The sequence below is a fragment of the Rhea americana genome, unplaced genomic scaffold, assembly GCF_003343005.1.
Source record: "Rhea americana isolate MKP2758 unplaced genomic scaffold, rheAme1 scaffold_14, whole genome shotgun sequence".
Classification (NCBI taxonomy): domain Eukaryota; kingdom Metazoa; phylum Chordata; class Aves; order Rheiformes; family Rheidae; genus Rhea; species Rhea americana.
In genome coordinates this window covers 8,285,645-8,308,793 of record NW_028185483.1, presented here as the reverse complement: position 1 = coordinate 8,308,793, position 23,149 = coordinate 8,285,645, and the positions used below count along the sequence as shown (strand labels likewise).

Genomic DNA, 23,149 nt, shown 5'->3' with positions numbered 1-23,149 from the left:
CTTAAGATTATTTTAACTTTAACTTTCTTTTAAAATAATATTTGTGTATGTGCAAGACACTGATAATCAGAAGAATAATACAACCATTTGCTAGCTAGTCAAAAACCACATCAAATATATTATTTTTAAGACTATGCATATTGCATATTCTCTATTTGCCTACATGATATATGTAAAAATTTGAATTTTTTAAGTTTTGCTATATTGAAAAGTATTTATGAACTTATTTTTTGAAGAAAATAGATGAGACTGAATTAACAAATATTTTCTGGAGTTCATTACTTGAGGTCAAAAGGGCATGTAAGTACATCTTTAGTTGAAACTTCCTACAGTGGTTTTCCCCTTTTCTCCCTCATTTGTAAAGGGAGTTTGAGTCAGACTTTGATTTATGCTACTGTAAATTTGTTCCATACAAGTTCCATACAAGTCAAAGAGAGTCACAGGGAGCAAATGCTCCTTTTTCTAGGATTGGTTTTATATAAACAGAGAGTAATTCCATAAAAGTCAAGGGCAAAGCTTGGTCTCAGATTTTTAGTGATATGACTGAGAGCATATTATTTAAACTATGAGGAGGAATATAAATTTAGAAATATATTTCTTTATATTTAATAAATAAATCTGCATTTATTGCATATATTACTAAAAATTTTGCCATTTTAAAATGAAAAATAGTAGCATAAGGGGGAATTGGATCAAATTTTAAGATCCTTAAATTTCTATCYTGGTTTAGAACTGGGCTTGTGGATGTAACATATATTTGAATAACAAGTTATATTATAAATATAATGATATATGTAATTACAGATAAAACAAACAGGCAGTGCACCTCTTCTGACTCCTCGAACAAAATTCTGAATACTTACATTAAAATTGCTCAGGTATGTGCAAAACAGGTCCTTCTGAATTCATACAATTTATACATGCTTTTCCTTTAACTTCAGTTCAGAAATCTTTTCAGTTTTATCTACCCTCTGAAGGAAATGGCAGGATGCTGGGAGAAACACCCAAGTACCTGTCCACCATTTATGTTGCTTCCAGTAAAGAAGAACAAAATGAAAATCAAGCAGTCCTCTTAATATAAAATGAAAGGCCACTGCTAAATCCTTACAGTATGATTTCTTTGAGGTGGTTTAATGTTTTAGCAATGAGCAGTAAGCTGTGGTGTTCAGGACTGCAGATGAATTCTGTCACTCTTGCTGTTTCGTTCACAAGGTTGTTCTGAAAAAAATATATTGCAAAACACATCACTTGGTGTCAAAAGACCCAGCAGTCTTTTTAGTGGGTCAGTGTATGTTTTCTGGTGGTCGATATGAGAGGGAGCTCATTTTTGTTGTTAGACTGGGATGTGCACTGACATTTGGTGGAATGTATTTTACTAGCTGAAGGAAGTATTTTTTAAAATTTTTTCCAAAAAAAACATAAAAAAAGGGATTCAAGCAGTTATTAAAGTAAGCGATGCAAATGGTGAAGGGCATTGCTGTATCCACTATATCAGTGATTTTGCAGTCTGTTATTACATGTAATTGAATTAATACGTCCAGAAAAGTGAACACTTGATGAGGAATCCAGGAAAAGAAGAAGAAAAATACTATTGCCACAATCATCTTAAAAATATCATCATTTCTGGTCTTATTTTTTTGAATTTGATATGCTTTCTTCAGGGTCTTCCAAATTAAGGTATAGCTTGTTAATATGATCAAAAAAGGTATTAAAAAGCCCAGCAAATTTTTGGATAAACCTAACCCAACCCGGAGCGTTGTATTATTATTGTCATACCGAAAACCACAGACTGTCATGTTCAAATTCTCTGCAAAGAATATATTACGGTGAATGATGACAGGCAAACTGGCCACGCCAGCTAGAAGCCAGATGGCAATACAAGTTACTCTGGCAACGAAAATGGTACGCCGAATTCGGGACTTCACTGGGTGTACTATGGCCAGGTACCGGTCGATACTGAGGCACGTGAGCAGGAACACGCTGGCGTACAAATTGAAACTTATGCCCGCTGACGCTAACTTACATAAGCAGTTGCCAAAAGGCCACTGGTACTCCATGGCTGTGTAGGCTGCCCAGAGCGGCAGAGTTATGAGAAAGCACAGGTCAGCCAGGGCCAGGTTTAGCAGAAAGATGCTGGCTACTGTTTTTAATTTCATGTAGCAGTGAATGACAATAACGACCAGGCTGTTTCCAAATATGCCTATGATGAAGATGATACTGTAAACAGTTGGAACCATAATGTAGATGTAACTGTGCCTCCCTGAAACCGGACAGTCGACGTAGATTCTTTTAATGGTTTCTTCAGTAGAATAATTTGAGACCATTTTGATCTCTTCCTCTGTAGCCTAGTTTCAGAGAGAAATACGAAGGTCACACCTGGAGGGGGGGAAAGGAAGAAAATATTATTCTTGAGAAGAATTAATTTAGAAGAAGATTTCAATTAAACTTCAAGACTTTGTGACTAACTGGGGATCCAATTCATTGTAAGACATTTCATTTCCAATTCGCAGGACACAGAAGAGTAAGAAATTAATCTATCTGCCATTAACTGACCATTGCCTATGGCCTTCAGTTGAGAACTGGGTTATAGGCCAAATCCTTAAGTGGTACTTATTCAGGAAGACTTTTAATGGGAAAAAAATAGAAACATTTTGGTTCTTTTAATTAGTCTTTGTTCATAAATATATACTCCCATCTATTTGTCAGCACTTCCTGATTTTCTGTGCCTTTACCTTATACAGCTAATGCTGCCGTTGCCTTATGCTTTTATTTGAAAAGTACGGGGCAGTATCCTGCCCTCATCATCTATGAAAACAGAATTTCATTCCAAAAACGTGGGCATAGGGTTTTCTGCTGATTTTGAATAGAAACAGTAATCTAGTCTCAAATCTGCAAATGCGATCTTGCAGTTTACAGAAATACAGGTGCTGCTGTTATGGAGACGGTTGCTCATTATTTGTGGTGTTCGGCGCTGAGGTTCCCATTAACGGCAGGGTTCTGCTGTGTGAAGTGTTGGACATGCTGTCGTTGGGAGGCAAGCCTTACTCCAAATGGAGTGTCTCTGTAATCCTTCTTTGTAATAGAGAAGTGAGGCACAGATAYGTGTTGGCAAAGCCCACGCAGGAAGTGTGAGGCATAGCCAGGAACCAAACCCCGCATACAAGCTGCAGCCAGCCCCTTATGAGCAMGGTCACCCTTTTGCTCTTACTTTATTAGTCTTGTGCTCTTAACAGACTTGGTGTATCTTTATCATCGCTAATGTTCTGTATGTTTTCCTGGGCTGGGAATAATTCTTACATTAATAAGCTGATTCATTTCAATAAAGGTAACAGGGTAATTTCAAGTTTTAGCTTGGGAATTCTATCAAGAATGGAATAGCTAATTAAATGCAGCTAAAGACAAAACTTCTGTCAAGAGCTGCCATTTAATTCTTCCCAGTCTCTCCAACTCATCCTGTGAGTTAGTCTAATTACCTCAATTGTAACAGATGCTTCAAGACAACATTGGTTATTTTTACCATATTAAAGAAGTGGAAAAAGGCAAGCAAATGCAGCTGGCACAAACAAATAGATATCATTCTGACCATGTGTGGCACTCTGTGCGTCCCGAGCTCAACTTCCTGGCTTTTAAACTGTGCCAAAACTAGCGTGCATGGGGTATGGCTCTCTGGAAGGTCATGTTATCTGTAGGACAGGGAGAGACAGCATAAAAAGATTACAAGATAAAGAAATCTTCTTATCTCAGCCCTGAGTTGTGGAAGTGACCAAGAAGTTTTGACAATAACTAATAGTTTCTGAGGCATCAAGGTCTGCAAATATTTGCCTTGTCCTAGCTACATGCTGGTGCCGCATGGTCTATTCATTATCAATGCCTTTGCTTATTTATACACCCATTGAGATTAAGGCCAAAAAGAAACCATAGTGAAGTATCTGTTAAGAAAAACATCACTGCAAGCTTGACCTACAATAAAGCAGAAAAAGGCCCAACWGAGGTTGAAGAAGACCTTTCTTCCAAACCAGTTGGTACTATTCAGTGAGTACACCCTGCTCCATGTGTACTAACTGGCAGACTGAGACAAACATAGCTATGTTTTTTGCAGGAAATTAAAAAAATCGTACCAGATCTGATGGCGAAGATTCTCCTTTCGATGGGATTGAGTGTTTCTGTATAGTAGTAGAAGCCAAAATGTCTTTCTCAGTGTTACTTTATCTATCCCTGGAGTGTTGTATACTTCATATTTAACTTTCAATTTCCCTTTTCTACTCAGATGGTAGTTGGGTTTTCTCATGCCAGCAGTAGCTTTAGCTGATGTAATGAATAGCATATGCACTTTCTTGAAAGTGTAGTAAGGACTACATTAAATTCTCAAAAATGTGTTTAAAAAAATCAAGTTTGGACATCTGTGTCTGGCTCTGAGATTTTGTGTACTTCCTGTGAGGTATTAAATTGCATAGATTTATTTTGGAGTATTCAGAAAGTAAAAATGAGAAACAATTCCCATGGAGAATCAGGAATTTGGTCAAGAAATAGTGTCATATTTTAATTTATTATCTGTGTAAGGATATAACCCTTCTGGAAGTAAAGGACCAACCTGGTTTTTAGTGCAACACTCTTCAAGTCAGTGGAATTGCACAAAAGATCTGTTTGGCACATTACTAGCTTTGAAGTATACCAAGAAATTACAATGAGTACATGAAGAAATCCATTCCTGTTTCTAGTAAATGAAACGGAAGCAGAAACATAGTATGTAGTTGCTTTTGAGTAAATGGATATGAATTGCAATTTGTATATCTGAAAACATGGACAGCTGTGAGACTGACCTGCTGAAGAGCTGCTGTGGGGAAAGCACTGATGGATTTTTAGATTCACCGRAATTTTTAAACTTTCAGTGTTACCCTCAGTGAGATCAGCTGCCTCAAGGACAATTGTAACCTTAGCATACCAGAAAAAGCTTCAAAGCAGGAGAAAAAAAAAAATCATACATTTTGAAGAGTTTGGGCCTGTRGCAGTTACGAGTGGCAGGGCAGGGGTGGTGGTGTGAAAACCTTACATGCAGCTATTCCTCTATTTTATTCTTATTTTTTTTTAACCACTATTATTTCTGCTGTCATTACCACTTGCTGCAGTTTACTCACTTGTCCCAGGGCCATGGTTATATATGCTTTAGACAAAGCAAACACTTCCCCAGGGGAAGTACTGGAGATTGTTTAGAAACTTTGCAGAAATAGATGGCTAATACAACTTTACCCTGCCAGAATTCACCAGGGCTAGTTAAACCACTGGCCAGTTAAAATCCAGTTGAATAAAAGTATAGAAATTGTGCACATTGATAATTCTGTTTAAGGCATCTCAAATGACCTGAGTTAACATAATGATAATTGGATCATTTTAAGGCTGATACACAAGGAGCTTTTTCTARGAGGATTGAATTGATGCAACTGAATGGTGTGGCAACATCAATCTCRAAAGCAAATTATCTGGTGAGCAGCAAACCCCTGTTGTAAGTTACTGTCCTGTTTGACCTTTTAACTTTTCTAATTACAATGATTATAATAAGTTACTGATAATGAAATGCTTCAGACTGCTCTACCAACTATTTACTGCTCCATTCAATGCATCTGTTGGGCGAGCATGCATCCTAATTAAACTGCCTGTCRAAAAAACAACGGCTGCTGGGCCCACGTAAGGTAAACTACACTTTGCTTACTGACAGATAAGCCTGCACTGACTCTGGCTTCCTGTGAGAGCTTCATCAGCTATAAATAGGTAAGCAGATGTCACTAGTGAAATTTTAAATGAAAATGTGTTTTTGATATTTGCTTTGACACTGACTAAATAAATTCAGGCTAACTGAACTGCGACAGATTAGCCACCTCACCATTAGATAATGTAAGGTTTTTTTTTTCTTTCGATTTTTTATTTTATTTTTTTTCCTTCTCCAGCTGGTAGGTGGATTATTTGCTTTTTGTACAAATTAGAAGACATTTTCGTGTTTAAAAGCATGATATGCTTTATTTCTATGCAAAATTATTACACAGGAAGAGAGGCTGTAAAATGTTTTCAAACAGTATGCTCAGTATACAAGGTTTAGTTCTTGCTGTCAGCGTAATGTTTTTTCTTTTATCGCAAGAGCTTAGTTCCCCCTTTCCTACTTTCTTCTTCTTTTTYCTTTTTTTCTGGAAAACTAATGACACTTTTCAAATGCTTTATTTCACTGCCTTTTTTTCTACCCATCTACCTACTCATTCTTTATTCTCACTGCCACAGCAAATCTCTTCCACTTCATATGCCTAGTTCAGCCTCTTCCTTATATTAGTATCACTGCTTATTTCATTTGACAGTGAGGTTATATTCTACAAACACTTTACATCAAATGGAAGAGCATTCTGCCCAGGGAAAAGAATTACTGTTTTTAACAAGTACGGATTTAGAAGATGTGTGATGATAAGAAATGTGTTGAGTACTGTTCCTCTCGGAGCAAATATTCTGGCAGGAAACCTGTGTTCTTGTATTATAAACCCATGGTGCAGAGCAAGGGGGAGGACTACTTCTTGGGATTCCCGAGACTGATGTCAGTTGCTTCAATATGCAGATTTGCAGTGAAGTGGGAACGCTCAGCTTGCTGCAGAGTTCCAGACGAAGGTCTCCCTAGGTTTGTGGCTCCATTACAGTTTAAGTCAATGAAACTTATGAATGGCATCTGTTCATGGCCCAGGTAGAACGCATACCTCTTGTCCCAAAGTGCCATGTAGCACTTTAAGACAGAAACRTTTTAATTTTCTTAGATTTAGAGATACTCCTATAATAAATACTAGTGTTTAATGCTATGCTGGAAGGACATTATATTCCCAGATTTCTCAAACTGAATGTCCCAACTTTCCTTCACTGGAATCCTAAGTAAGAAAATGCTAAAAACGCTATACAGATTTTCTTTTAGATTTTCTATGGGCTTGTCCATCTCCGGTTAGCTTGTTCCTCATATCCTCCAGGGACTGAGCTGARCTACAGGCTTTCCTTTACAGCATCTATCCCAGGCACTGGATGCACACTGAAAACAGGGAGGAGGAAACTCCCCTGCCCACTCTAGCTTCCTGCTGGCATCCAGATTACCTAGGCCCGCAAACAAACCAAAACCAGGTGCTTTCTGGCCGGTAGCAAAACAATCTAGAAGTGAGCGAGCGTGTGTGTATGTGTTTGTGTGTGTGTGTTTCTGAAATTAAAGCCTGTAGTTGCTAGAATTAACAGCCAGAGGTGCAGTTCCACTCTCTGCTCAACACATTCTTCCAAGCTGTAGAGCATGGACATGTTATGAAGCTGCAAATTTCTGCTAGCTCTTATTTCTGCTGACCCTTCTAACACTCTTTTTTTCCCCCCAGTCCTGGCTTGCCTAAGTGTTTTTAGTCCAGAATTAACATGTGAATGAGGATGAGATGCCACACCACACACTTAGGAAATAACGATGGCCAAACTATTGTGGCCTTGCATTCTGCATAGGCTTCCTGGCTCACCGCCACTATCTTCCACAGAGGTCAATGTCTCAGATTTCATGTTAAATGAGAATAAATCAAGATATTACTAAAATGAAATGGCAATAGCMAGTATAAAATTGTCTGTACATCAGTTCATGAGTATCAGGAACAGAAAGCAAGCTAAAAAAACCCTTATCAAAAAGTGTCAAGGCAGTTGTTGCTTTTGCAAATTCTGGATCAAAAGGTGACATGACATGAGAACAAACATAACCTGCAGGACCTCAGTACTGGCTTTTTTGTTTGTTTTTGTTTCTGTTTTTGTTTTTTAAATAGCTGGCCTCCTATTCAGTCTTTCACAAAAACTGCCATAATCAGTTGAAGTTGCCRGCTGTCCGTTTTGTGGTATGCACTTTTTTTGCTTATCTTCTGAGTTACATTAAGGTACTTAACTTTATGCTTCAGAAATATGCTTTGGTATTTTTGAAGCAAAAAAGCAGTATTAACTCTACAAACTTATATTTGTATGACCTATGCCAATACATTTCTGAGTAATTTTATTACCCCCAGTTAATTATTACTCTCAATTACTCCATAAGTTAAGTGGAATTTCTTTTATGCTCATGCTTTTTGCAACAGTGGGGTCCTGATCTGAAATAAATTTTAATTAACTTATTTTATTGTTTTGCTTACCCTACATAGCATGCAGAAATTAAAAAAATCATTTGCTAAAAAAAGTTTTACTATTGTAACTCAGAATCACATAGCGGTGAGGCATTGTTTTCGTGTTTTCTTGACAATATAAGATTATAAAATTTTATTTTAAATTTATTTTAGAGCAAAATATTAATCTTTTTAAGTCCATAACTTAATAGGACATAGGTATAYGTAGATTGTTTCAGTCTTTCATTTGCAAAAGTTGGAGCTGGTCTGCTTCATTTGTGCCAGCTCTGTATCACTGGCAAACAAACTGCCTGTAATCTTTCTAGGATACAGTTCTTTTTTTTAGATCAAAACTCTGAATTGCTTATTAGTTGTTTTGTGCTAGCAGAGGCCAAGTTACTGTTTCATTGTAAACTGTTTATATACTCTGACCTTGAGAACTTCTACCTGTATTTATTTCCTCCCGCATACTTCAAAAGAGTCTGCTCTTATATATGATTGTGTTCTCAGTTTATTCTGTAAAGAAGGATCATCTCTCTTTCTGTCTGTTTTCATAAACAACTCACATTTTTTTTCCATTCACTTCCCAAGTAGCTTTCAACTTTAGTCATAGCTCAATTTTAGTCATAAAATTTATGTGAGAAAAGGACAGATGAAAGGACTTTTTTCCTGGAAAAATCAATGCTTGCAGAATGACTAGACTGTGGAATTAAGGGGATATTAGTTTGAATTGCTTTGTTTTTGGGGGGAGAAAAAAAAATGTAAAGGAAAGGGAAAGTAACATAGTTAATGTGACATTTAAGTTTCTCTGAAGTTGTATTCATATTATATACATTTTGACCACTAGAGGTCTGTATTTCCTATTTAAAAATAAGAATTGCTTTGTTTTATATTCAGATACTGTCACTTAGTCTTTTCTGAATATCCTCTTCCTTCAACATTAGTTCTTTAGAATGCAAAGACAAAACAAAAGACCTCTGCATTTAAGTAAAGTATAATGTACCAGAGGGAACAATTTCAAGTTTATTGTAGTATCTAATAGCATATGTCTATTTTCCTTTATTCTAGTATATTCCTGCTTCTGCTAACCTTCAGCCCAATTCTTGTGCTAGTAAGTCATTTTATTTTTTCAAAGACATATGCAGCCTTAACTCTCTAAGGTTTCTGAGCCAAATTAAGAAAAGAAAGATTTTTTTAGAGAAAGATTAAAATTATACTTCAAAAATGTAGATGAAAAACAGTAACACCTACTCATTAGGCTAAAAGAGTTTTTAAAAATTACTAGGCACATTGTTAATTATGCAAGTCTCTTTTTTTYCCCTTCTTTTCCCCCAAATATCATCCAGAATTACTGAAAGTAATTTTAGTTAATTCTAGGTTAACTTCACTTCTAAGCTAACTTGACTCAAACATGTATTTTCCTATTTAGAAGGAGATGTTTTTATTGTTAAAAATGCCACTTCAGAGCTATTTTTAATCCCTTCTTTTTTCTAAAGGAATTTTAGGAATTTTGGAAAATGACATGGCAATGTCAGCCTTCCCAGACTTTACTATCTATATAGGTTTTTTTTTCTTTTTTTTTAGATCAAGTGCCTTATTTCATGAATTGTAAACAATCTCATAATAAAAGAAATTAACTATCCCTTCCATTTTGCTCTCTTCTGCCTCTTTCACTAATGCACTTGGGTTTCTTATTACCCTTTTGGATGCTGACAAGACATGGTGGTGTTACTCTGTTTCAAATGATTTACTTAATTAAACAATTGCCTAACACTAGTGAGAGCAAAAGCTCTTACAAGCTTTCTTACACTCTAGGTTTTCCTACCCTCTTAATCTAGATGGAGCCTCCCYTTCTCTCCCTCAAGTGGCTGTGAGTACTATGGTGGTATTTATTTTATTTAGACAAGCAGATGAGTGAAGTAGAACCACGAACTTGAAATGAACTATACTGCTTTTCGCCAGATAAACAGAAATAATCAGTGTCTTGTCCTATATTTATGTCAACCAAGGGTTATACAGTGTCAATGAATCCCTATGCACTCAAGGAATGTTTGCAAGAAACACTGTACAAGCATATGGTTATATCTTGAAGCTGCTAAAAACAGGAGTATTTAGACAGAATAAAAGTGCTCTGTGGAAATGGAGAAAAGTTTGGACAAGTGTGGTATAAAGTTTTCACTGAATCATTAAAGTCTGGCACTAGAGATAGTAAGCTAGTAAACAGTTGGCTAAGTTTAAAATACAGRATAAAKAATAATAATCTTTTGTCTGCACAAYGATTGTGGCAAAAAATGGTGCAAGTGAAACGCCTGCTTTAAACTGCTAGTATTCTGTGGCCATACAGTAATGAAAAAAAAGCTTCTGAATACTTTCTATGAGTATTCCCTGAACTAATGCTATTGGAAGATAATCCAATAGCAATATTGCAAGTTGTTTTTGTTCTGTATTCAGAACTCATAAAATTCTTTGAGGCTTCAGTTAGTTGAGGCTCTGACTCCATACTGGTAGGCTGAGTTACCCAGAGCGTCTCCTGGCCACCTGTGTTTAGGGGAGAGAAATGCAGGGGAGGGAAAGGGGAGAAAACTAACTGGAGCATCAGTAAGTTATTTTAGTGATGTGTAGGGGACCAGCTTGGAAACTACAGCATTTTCCCAGAGCCAGTCCTGTCCTTGCTGCCTCTGCTTTCAGGCAGTCATTAGGGTCCTCTGTTGATCCGCAAGACTTTGGAGAAGTTGAGAGATCTGCCCCATTCTGCAGGGAGTGTGAGAGATCATCAGTTTTGGGACACTGACCCAGTCTAAGTTCCTAAAATCCAAGGGCCTGAAGCAAAGTTCATCGGAGGTGGGAGGGAAGAACTCACTGATAGAAGCAGACTGTGGATCATCCCTTGAATGAGGAACAAGCCAAGTATTCTTGGCTTGTTCTTACTCTTTAAAGCAGAAAAATATTGGCTTTCGAAATGCAACATCTTCAAACCATGCCTGGTGATACTACAATGTATAGATGTGGCAAATTTCTACTTTTTAACAATCTACACTGTAAGAATTTTACAGCTAGAATTTTTAGTTAATATGAAGGCTTGGACTTTTTTTTGCCTATACTCTAGTAGTGCTTAGAGTCCAGGAACATTGGAAATATTTCGTCACAGTACTTAGCTCTTTGGCCAGAGTTAACTCTACCAATTCCCCTCTCTCTCTCTCTCTCTCTCGCGCGCGTGTGTGTGTGTGTGTATTTTGGGTTTTGGGTTTTTTTTGTTGTTGTTGTTTCCCCTGAGGAGTTGGGAAATCCTGATGTACACTTTTCCGTGAAATTCACAGATGTTAGTGCCAAGGAAGTATTGCTCAACTTCACTAGAGTTTAATGGTTTAGCGAATGCTAGTTTGGCATGATGGTTGTTGTTATGTGTATGTACTGAAGGTTGATGTTGACTGATCTACAGAGCCTTTGTTATGGTTTGCCAAAACAGTACTACTCTTTAACTTTTAGCAAAATATTTTAGTTTACATGTTTCTTTTTCTTTCTTTTCTTTTCTTTTTTCTTTTCAATCTCCTAGATTTAGCTTTAAAAGCAAGGTTTATTTTCTAGGAACATGTCTTCTGTACATGATTTTTCCTCTCTTGTTAAGTGAGGAAAAACATTTTTGTGTTCAATAAAGGTAGAACTGAACTCCAAAACACTAAAGGATTAATCATTCTCAACATGCAATGTGTTCACCCAATCTCTTGGGGAATACCATTGAGGTAACAGTTTTAGGGATCACTAGTTCTAGCTTGACAGTGTACCCAATATTCCTGCTATGCTTTCCACACCACCTTCTGGTCTCTTCCTTTCATGTTTATCTTTCAGAGCAATCTCTGTTTTCATTCTTTGACCAAGACTGTATGTATGAATGTATTGCAAATTCTAGTGTTTAATGTCTTAGGTATTGTATGTCCTTAGGAGATATTCATATAAAATTATCCAAACAGTAATTTAAAACTGAAAAACTGATTCAACAGAGACAGTAAAATAAACTTTTAGCTTAATGCTTCCAGTTCAGTACTTCTCAAACTAAACATCAAAAGGCTGAGCTTCAGAATCTTCTCTGCAAATCTAAAAAGGGAATTTCTATGTGACGTTCCCTCGTCTCAGTCACCTCAGTTGCTCTGTCTTGACAAGAATGAGTATCATGTTTTCTTTATCTCGGTTATTAAACCAATACCTGAATTAGTTTTTAAATATGATAAATCCATTGTTAAAGTAGTAGGCAGTCACTCTTCTTGTTTGTACCCCCAGAGAAGGAATTCCCTTTTTGTTCTAAAAGAAGTTGAAGATACTTGGATATGTTAATGATAGTTGATGCCTTCATTTCAAAGTCTTATCTATCCAGCATGGATTTTTGCACCTATGTTCTAGCCATTAGCTTGACCAAAAAGAAAGGATGGTGCTCTCCCTAGGAGAGAARAATTATGAATATTTGGTAGGCTTATCAAAAGTCAGGGATATACTACCTCACCTTACTGTTAACAATCCCATTTACTGCATACTGCACACTGGATGCCAGAAAAAAAATCTATTTCTGATCAGGTAGTACTTGAACTCCTGAAGGTTCTTGAAGGACAACATAAAATAAGGCATTGTTTTGCTAACAACATACAGCTTCAGGTTAACAGAAGTGATTTACTTTCTTAATTTGGAAATTCCTGTGCTAGAAAAAGAAACTATCATCAAAGAGGAAATACATGCATAGCAAAACTTCAACTGTGATGCCTGCTTAGGTATTATCTTTCAGGTATTTAGAAGTACCCAAGAGAATCAATAGTTAACAAGAGTAAGCCATCAAGTCCCAAAACAAATAAAAATGAGATTAGTTTGAACTGTGAAGAGTGATAAGYTGCATGGTTACTTTTTCTGAATGACAGTAAAAGAATGAATTAACATTTTTTCCTTTATTGCAGCTGGTACTGACTATATAAAATATAGTGTGCCCCATCTGGTCATTTTTAATAGAAGAAAAATCAAATTCAGGTTTGTTAAGAATGAGTGAAATCATCTGATGAATTCGTAAGTTTCTATACTGATAACTTAGTTCCACGGAATAATAATTTTTCAAATATGTATTTTTTTTAAATTCCACAGAAATATAAATTCCTACACAAATGTAACTTTTGGATATCTAAGACTTTTAGGTCTATWAGAGATAGACTTTTAGGTAAAAGATAGGTCTGTGAGATAGACCTTAGGGTCTAGGATTTCTATCAGCACCATTATTTGCATAGAAGAAAGAATCATAAGCTTCTACTGTGGACTCCTCCCGCCTGATGACTGACAGAGTTTGCATCTAGATCTGGATATTTTAGCACAGAATTATTTTCAGTCTTGCATTACAAGTTGTGGGGAGGCAAGAGGGGGAAAAAAAAGAAAACTTTATGGAGAAGCACTGCTGAAAGCCCTTATCRTGGCCTTTTCCCACAGAATAGAGATCATATGTCACATGTGAGAAATACTTCATTCTTTTCAGATCAAATTTTAAATGACAATTTGACTTACTGAATATTTCGTATACCTATTAATCTATCTCTGTCTTTAAAATTTTGTGATTCTCATCACTGAGGCTTCTGGGTGCCTTCAAAGTATATAAAAATAACAACAACCATTCTTCCCATTTTTCAGGAGAAAAACTGTGGTAGTTCAGAGCATGTGGAGCTTAATAAAGAGTTACGAGACGCTATAGTTTTGAATACCATTGATCTCTGGCCATTCTTATTTCTTGCTGAGGTGAATTCTTTTGTGCATCTAACACTAAACAAGTTTTTTTAGTTTCATTGTCAAGCTCTTCCTAGTACTGGTCAAAGGTTTCATCAATCCAGTGGAATGTGAGTATCAGCTGGAGGGCRGTCTCTTTTGGGAAATAAAGGATGCTTCCACAGACTGCTCTGAATGTAAGATACGGCTTTTCTATTCTGTTGCTATTCAGGGAAAAGCCAATGTTATGAGCAGCATACAAAGATATTGAGGCATTTATGTTTATGATCTGCTGCTTTTAAGAATACTTGAGTTTATAACAGACAATAGAATCAGACCTAGACACAACTTGGAGGTCTCAATCATGCCAAGAAGTGCTGTGGCCAGGATTGTGTCTGGCAAGAGGAAACACAACTTGCATGGCTATCTTTTTACAACTGAGGACCTTCAGTCATTTATGCCCACTTTGACATGCAAGACTGAAAAGGCTTGAATATGATCATCAAACCAAGCTCATCTCCAAAGCTCAAGGAAAGGCAAWTTTTTTGGAAATATTTCTATTTTCTAGCTTGTGGCAATGCTGGTGCTGGTCTGCTGATGAAACACGGTCAAGACAAAAAGCTTGTAACTGGGAACAGCACAGGAAAGAAGTGTGGTGACTACAAATATTCAAAGATTCAGCAGCAGAAATCATGCATTTCTGTTACATACAACCACTGAAAGGATGATGCTCTAGAACAGAGTGCTCTGTGAAGCAMAACTTGTGGTGAGGAGGAAACTGCTTTTGCTAACTCCTCGATTAGCTTAAAAAAAGCACAGTTATCTTGTGTGTGATTTTCAAAAGCTGCTGAAAGTCAGCCAAACTTTAGGCAACTTACCCCCACTAGAAGCTATGATGCACTTTCTCCTGGGTCACTGTGGATGAAGTCAGGCAAATGCTCAAAATCTCATAGGTAGATTGTTGCTCTTTTGGTGTAAGAATTGCAGCTTTTCAAAAAAGCATGATATTAAGGGCACAGTCAACACAGAAGATGCAAACTGAAACAATTTGGCTGTGTTAGGGAAAGCAGGCTGAGTTTTGGTGCTCAGGAATCCAAATACAAAGGTTTCAGTGGGTCATATACACCAATAGCTGTAGAAAAGTCAGGCTTTCTTGTGTGAAAACATATTCTGAGAATTCATAAGATATGGAAGTTACTTCAGTATGGGGAAAGGGAGTGAAGGTTCGCAACCTCAAGARTGCTATCCGCATCTTTCTTCTGGAGTCAAATGAAATCTCTGCCTCTTTGGAGGTTATTTGTATTTTGGGGYTTAATTTTTTGATGATGACAGTTATGGCATAAGTAATGCTTTGGGGTCCTGACCACCAGATATTTCATATATTTAAATTATTCCAGTAAATAAGTAACAGCAACTCACATACMTTAAGGTTTGTAAAACTGAGCCACAAAATATTATTGTTTCATCGGGCTTCTTTCCTATACTGCCTTCAGGACATAAGAGAGGTCACAYATGTATGGGCTCTGCCTCCCAGGTCATGCAGTGTATAAGAGTCCAAGGCTTTGTTGTATTTTAATTTGAAGTTAGCTGTATTATAAACTTGCACCACACTGAAAGATTATTTTTCTACAGGCAAGTAACAATACTCCTGCAGAACAGCCTGTGAGGAAGTGACAGGCACACAGTTGGTTTTTCCTCTGGACTTCCCTGCCTCTGACACTGAAGATTCTCCACACCCTCAACTTCTCTTATTTCGGATGAGTCAATGACAAAGGTAAATGGTCATATCTCTTACTCAGTTTGTTAAGGCTACTGAAGTGTAATGCATTACTGAAGTGTAATGTGTGGTGTTTGATGAAATCTGCTTTTTCAGAAAAAAAATGTAGTAAGGGATAAAATGGCATTAAAAATTCTGCTGGGAATGTGGAAACCACAAAATGCAAYGGTCATGAGAGGACAGAAAATAAGTAATAGCATAGGGAGGCAGACAAAAAAATTCAGTATGGCCAGATTAAGGCAAGCTATAAGAGGGGTATTACAGGGTAGCACACCTAAATAAGAAGGCTATTACAATCAGGTCTCTGAAAGCCCAGCTACAGAGTGATATGAATAGGTATACCTATACCAGCCTATGAATAAAAATAGATAAACATTGAATAATTTGAATGTCTTTATTATAGTAGTGGTGGTTGATAATTTAGCAGAAATAGGATGGTGTAGATCTATGTGTTCTGAAATGGTTAATTCATGAGTGATATGCTCTCAGCAAAATAGAGTCCCTGTTGGTATCTTTTCCTTGACTGGTCGAGATCACAGTAGAAAACAGTATAGAAAGGCAGAAGCTATAATGCCTCTTAGTGAACCAAATCACCCATTCCTTGGGGGGGGTGGGGGAAGGGAAGGATTTTTCTGAGAATCTAGGTGCAGGTTCTTCGGCCTTTTTCTAGTTTCACTTTACTGTGAAATAAGCAACTCCAATAAAATCAGTGATGTTACCAGTATAAAAGTACTACAGGGATACTTTAATTTTCTCTTGCTTCCTCAGGAGAAAGCAACCTGTCTGCAGCTGGTGAGGGRCAGAGCTAATATTGTGGACAAAGACGGGAGGTTGTGGGGATTCTTCATGGAATTTCAACWTAGTCCAAATAGAGGCTTCCCTGCTTCTTCCTGGTCATTTAATTTATTCAGAGCCCATAGCATCATTTTGGAATTTCTTCACTGTAAGAGTGACAGAGCACTGGAACAGGCTGCCAAGAGAGGTTGGGGYGTCTCCTTCTCTGGGTATATTCAAAGCCCGCCTGGATGCAACCCTGTCTAACATGCTCTAGGTGACCCTGCTTGAGCAGGGGGGGTGGACTAGATGATCAGAACCTTACTGATTCTGTGATTCTATGATTTACCTATATTCTCACAATCACATTAATCTTCTGCAAAGCTAGAAGATGCAGAAGTGAAAGTTCACATCATATATGTAACACAAGCTTCTCAAWTTTCCCTAGTTATAAGTGAGATAATAAACATAATAAGTAATGAACTCCACAAGATAAAGTTACTTATAGATTTCTGATACAAGGAAGTTACTTTCTGTATGACTTTATTTTAAAACAATAACAAAAGTGCTACAAGATTTTATGCACATAAATTTGCTTTGAGCTGTGCAGCAAAACAGAAACATTCTGACACATGTGCAAGGCTTTACCTATAAGTTAATCAAGGATACTTTCCTGCCATTAAGCTTAACCACCAAGGCAGAGCCATGATGTACCTGAAATCTTTATAGGTTTAATATACAATCCCTTCTCCAGGTGGAGCTTTTATTTTTTTCCCCCTGCTGCAAACATAGAAGGCAAATGTAAATTAATGAACAGCAAGCCAGTAAAGATTTTTCAAGCTTTAGAAATAATCGTGTTCGTCTGCCTCACTTTCTGATCTAATGGAAATTACCTAGGTGGCTCGGAGTAGTTAATGTTGCATATTAGGTCTAAAAAGACTCCTCCACTACTAAAATACTCTACCAAATCACTTCCCTGTTTCTTACCTGTCCAGTGTGGTTAAAGTCATTGGCAGAAACTTTTGCTTTGAGTAATGAAAACAGTAGCTGAAAATCTAATGCTTGCTCATGCAGATATGGCCTTCACATGTGGACACAGACACATACCAATTCTGTATCACTAAAGTATCTCTCATGTTAACCAAACCAATAATGTGCAAGCTTTAGCAGTGTGTTCCCCATAACTCCATGCTAACCAAAGTGTTCTGGCTCTGGGGAAAAACAAACCTCTTGTGATAATTTTTTTTCCCTATTTCATTCTGAAAAGTAGTATTTGTCTTGCTGCACAGGTTTTAAAGTGAAAATAAATGCATTGTGAATTTAGTTGCAAGGATATGATTGTTAAATTTTGATTCTCTGATTCAGAGAAAGCTTTGTCTTCTATGGATCATAATTAAGCACTACATTAACAAGGCTTGCTTCAGTGCAGAAGTATGACCAAGATGATGCATTTTAATATAATGCATATAAAAATTAATTTAGATATTCTTACAGTGGGAAAATATTGTACTAAGGCAATACACCTCAAAGGGAACTTTCTATTTTTCTTTAAATGAGAATGTTAGTAATAGCCTGGAGGGAAAAGTTAAATGATTAAAAGCAAAGGATCAGCATGCAGGCTTCTTAATGAATGCCTCATTAGGGTCAGGAAAAGGAAACCAATGGCAGAAAGGAAAACACTATTGGTAACTGATAAAGTACAGGAGTTTATTCAGACCAAAAAAAAAAAAAATCTCTAAAATGGTAATGCAGCTGAGGCTATGAGATAACTAGTAGTATCATAAATGTTAGCAAGTACAACATAGAAAATGTAGAGGCCTGATTGTGCTTTCACCTACGCAGAACTCTTATTTAAGACAGCTCATATGAAGACTACAAGGAAATTCGATGATTAGCCAAATATAAATGCAAGCAATGTATTTATGTTTATGTAATTCAGTGGGACTAGCGTGATGCTAAGGGGTTAATCAATGAGAGTGAAGGTCAAATACAGACACCTTAATCCATGCCAGTGTGAAAGCTATTATCACCCACGATAAAAGGGACACTGTGATCCCCAGTGCTTTGTCTAGAAGGCAGCAAACTTAACAGAATTACAGCAAAATAGATGTTCTGCCAAATTTGTACAGCTTGCTTCCTGTTTTTTTCCCAAAAGTAAAATTTATTAGTCAATTGAAAATAAATTCAGTAATTCATGAACTCTTTACTGTCCTGTCCCTCACAGATGCTCCTTGCAGGTACTGGGGACCAGCAATAGAGGTAGCCAAACCAACAAACCAAAAAGTGAAATGCCCCCTTAAAAAAAAAAAAAAAAAAAAAAAAAATCCAAGCATTTTACACTTAAAGAAAAACTTGTCCCTTGCAATAGCTTACTGAAGAAAATAGCATTCTAGTGCCTAGACAGCAGGTGCCTCACTGTTATAGCCAGAGTGTGAGCTCATCTGAGGTGTTGTGAATCAGTGCATCCTGGATCAAGCACAGTCTTGGTTCTCAAGCAAACATGACTGTACAAATGCCTGGAAAAGGTGACACTGTGCTGTTAGAAAGGTCTCGTGTAACTCTTCTACTGCTAAAGTAAAACTTACTAGTTGAGCTGAGGGACTGCTCGGATGTGTGAATCTTCTGTACTGATACGCCTTTCTTGATAAGATGTTTAAGAAAGTTGGTGAATATAAAGTGCTCTTTAGGAAGCATAGGGGTTAAGAAATATGTTTAACTTGAATTAAGGCCTGTTTTGATTAAAAAAATAATGATCTTATCATGGAAAGCTGCTAGTAACAAAGCTAATAGTAAAATAATAAAGAGAAAAATAACGGTAGAGCTAGAGTCCCACTTTGAAATCAGCTGTTTATGCCTGCCCTGTGCTCTCCACTTCTGATTGTTATGTACTAAGGAGAAAACCTGAGGACAGAGAAAATCCTGAGCAACTGCCAGAAACTCAGTGCAGTCAGAAATACCTCAGTCCCCACCAACTCTTGSGATAAAGTGTACCTCAGAGAGGAAAAAAAAAGAAGAAAATTGTATGAAATTTTAGGTTGGGGTAAAAGGAATAAGTGAAGAATGAAGGAGAAAGGGAAAAAAAGATTAAAAAGAGTAGAATTTTATAAAGAAAGACAAAAAGGAGAAACCCATGCTGTGAAYTCTGATTGGGAGGGTCACGCATGGTTTCTAAATAAACAAGGTCAGGCTGCACGTTTGTACACTCTGTGCTGGCTGCTTTGAGCAATGAGTCTGGCCAGGCTGTGAGGATGCTAAAGCAGGGTTAAAYGGAGGATAACCGCCAACAGGACGTTTTTAGGGAAGTCAGCTCATGCATTTTTCTCCCTTGGGTAAGCCCCCCAACAAGAAAGAACAGCTGTTCAGTGGTTTTCTGGAATGTTTTACTACTTGCATGGGTGTTTCTGAGCTAGAAACACTGAGGCACAGTACTTTCATTCAGTGTAGCCCCCTCAGTTTTCCTCAAACTGAGGGAACTCAGAAATGCTGTTTTATATTCTATTTATGTTCCTGTACTGCATCTATTGATTTTATATTCCACTAGCTAACAATGTATAAGTAACTGGCAAATCTGTACAATCTAGAAATAGAGAGGAACCAGGAACACGGAAATAAAGAGAAGAATTACAATTGGGCATTTGGTTAAATCATTCCTTGTTCTGGCCTAAACTCTAATTAGAGCCTTCCTCTCAAACACTGAATTACTGACTAAATCTTGGTCTTGCCCAAATTCAATACCAGTTTCTTTAGAATAGTGCCAGCGTTAACCTTTTGCTGTAGCTTGCTGTTTGCCTCGTCTTCAATCATGCCACTCACTGACGCACTGCCAATCTGCTCTCACTTTCCTGCTGTGAGATTATCTTCAGTTATTACCCATTTTCTGTCCCTATAAAAGAAATGCTACTCAACTACAATAAAAGCAGATAAACACCACAAATAGTAACCAAGCATTCCAGCCAGCATTTTTATATAGCTGATACCTGGACAGTTTTGCTATCAAGCACAAACCAAATGGAATGAAAATTGTAAGAGGTGCCTGAGAGCCCCAAATCTGTAGTACTTTTAGATGATGGTGCAACAGCGAAGAGTAACAGCATGCCATTCTGAGCTTTATGTTTTCCTGCCCTTGGTTACGATTCAGTTGAAAGCCCAAAGTAATTTTAGTCTAATCTATCATTTATCTGAAGATAAGTCAGTAAATGATTAGACCAGCCATTCTATTTCATATGCACTTTGTCTCAAACAATCACAGCTGTTAGGATTTACAATAGAGATAACCTCTTTTAACTTACTTGTTACAGTTGAGGTAAAAAGCAGAGTATGAGTATCATAACTTTTCTTGTTTGTCAGATTTGTTGAATTGCCTACAATGTTCAAAAATAATACAGATTCTTCTAGGGTACATCTTTTGCTGGTTTTTGTGCCAAAGGATGATTTTTAGAAAATGATATAAAACATGGTATAAATGCTCTGAGTACAATGACTTCTGGATAGATAGTGTGTATTGGTAAAAGAGATCTTATGAGACAAATCTGCTGATAAAAAGTGAACTAAAAATACCTTGTGGTTAGCAAAAGCTTAGTGACTTGTTTTCCATCCTGCAGAGTTTTTAAGACCACAGGGAAGAGACATAAAATGATGAGATGATTAGTAACTTTCAGGGCAATAGCAGTTGTACACAACAAAACAGCCCTTTTAGAGCTTTTCTAGTTTTGGCACTCACCAGGTTGCTGTGTCTGGACCTCATACACAAGGTCTGTACATCTTTAAGCTGTACTAGTAAATTATGTTGCAGCCCAGTCAAAGTTCTCCAGTGTATTTGAACTCAACCTGTGCTACCTACAAAGATTTCTACTTTGCATAAAATGTTAGTTCCAGAACTAATATCTGATTCACCTGGATAACAGAATCACACTTCTAAAGTGAAGCCCCACACTGTCTGCGTAAGTAGCTGGGGTTCAAAATTCTCAGCAATCGCAGCCTCTGCTTATTGCTGTTAGCATCGTAGAAACCAACACTATGGTGGGGAAAGGGAGGTTAGTGTTCCCTCTGCTTTCCCCTCTCTTTATCAGTGACACATATTTCCAGCCTTGTCTTTATAATTCTACAACATTTCTAAAATTTTGTGATGTTCTGCAATTTTCTCTTAGTTTCTCAAAAGTGATCCTAACAACACAGATCCTAACAACAGCTATGATCCCATAGCTTTCCCGAGGAGGAACTGTCCACAGATCAGAGCTGCTATCCAGGAACACTGCAAAACTGTTAATTTTTTATTTGGGAGGAACATATGGCAGAACGTAATAACAGCATTAGTGCGGAGGACCACTTCTGATGGAACTGTTGCACAACTGAGAGTGTGAGGCACAAACATGGACAATAAACTAGATAAGGCTTAAGAAATGAAGCAAGATTAGCTAAATCTCTAATCTTTGAGTAAACATGCAAAAGTTTGCAATGTATGTAAAAATACAGCATGCTCAAAACCAGATAACAGTATTGGGAGTTTTACAGCATGTCTACATAGGCACAGCATTGAACTAACTCCTTAGATCCTTGCTATATACTTCCAGAGCACAGACTCCTTGTCTCTTACCTCTTCACAGAAATGGGTCCAGGTCACTCAGCTGCCGTAGCGGCCAGGCTGTACCCTGTCCCAGTTCTCATGGATGTAAGCACATCCCAGGCAACTTTGAAAGGATTCTGAGATTAAATTTCTGTTTTTGGAGAGACAGGATGGTTTATCATAAATGTAAGATGTAAAATAGCTGCAAGAATTTGCAAGAGGTCTAAATTGTAATAGTGTGATACTCTTTAACTAGCATTAGAATCCAGATGTATTAATAGTCCAATGAATAGTCTAGATGAGTGAATTGTGTTCATTTTGCTTGCTTTTTTTTCCTGTTTCTGCTCTCAGTCATTCAGATTCTATTCCCCACAGAACAAATAAGTCTCTTTTGCTCCGTCCATGCAGTTCCACTTACCTACCTGAACTCTCTACATTATAGTTAACGAAACAACCATTTTCTTTTAAAAAACATTCCAGTTCTCTTTAGGTTGCACTTGGAATGCTAGAAGAGCTCTGTTACTTGGCTGCCAATCTCCCTGTCACAAATAGTTTTTGCAGGGTTTTGCTTTGCTTTCCTCCTCCACTCTTTTCTGAGTTGGCCATTTGGCCACTTTCTTTGGCATACCTGATATTCTGCCCAGGTAGATGTATTTATATGTCAATGAATCTTGATAACCCATTTCCCCAACTCAGCTTTAGGTGTAAAATATTTAGATTAAGTTTTAGCCTATTTCTCTTCTTACTGGGGTATCTCTTGAAAGATGATAACCAAATTTGGCCAGAAAAGCACAATGAGATTAACCAAGTAAACTGAGTCAGATGTAATATCTGATTATAATAGTGTATTATAATCCATTATCTCTTTCTAACCCAAGACAGAACTTGACCTTTCATGAGATCACCCAGAGAGTAAACAAGATGAAGTTCATAGGTTCAAGGCCTCAGGGAAAAAAAAGGGGAGAGGGGGTGTTCACAGTCTGATTAGATGTCTTAAAATGTGTGCCATAATAGCCCTAAAATAATTATGAATACTCCAAGTGACACTAATAGCTTCAGGACCTCAAGAAGGTCCAGAGAAAAAGTAGTGAGCAAATGAGAGTAATTTGTAACTATTTAAAACGTCTTCAACAGACTGTACTTTTGCATAATAAGAATTTAACTGAGATAGTATAGTGAGAG

At 37.2% G+C, this 23,149-nt stretch overlaps 1 protein-coding gene across 1 annotated transcript; it reads right to left on the bottom strand.

The window, feature by feature from the left end:
- Positions 1-656: 656 nt before the first annotated feature.
- On the bottom strand, positions 657-22,079 carry AGTR1 (angiotensin II receptor type 1). The gene is made up of 2 exons (XM_085298648.1): positions 21,998-22,079; positions 657-2,376 (listed from the first exon to the last, which is right to left on the bottom strand). Exon 2 carries the CDS (start codon positions 2,322-2,324, stop codon positions 1,284-1,286), a length of 1,041 nt encoding a protein of 346 aa, XP_085154774.1. The 5' UTR covers positions 2,325-2,376; positions 21,998-22,079; the 3' UTR covers positions 657-1,283.
- Positions 22,080-23,149: the final 1,070 nt, after the last annotated feature.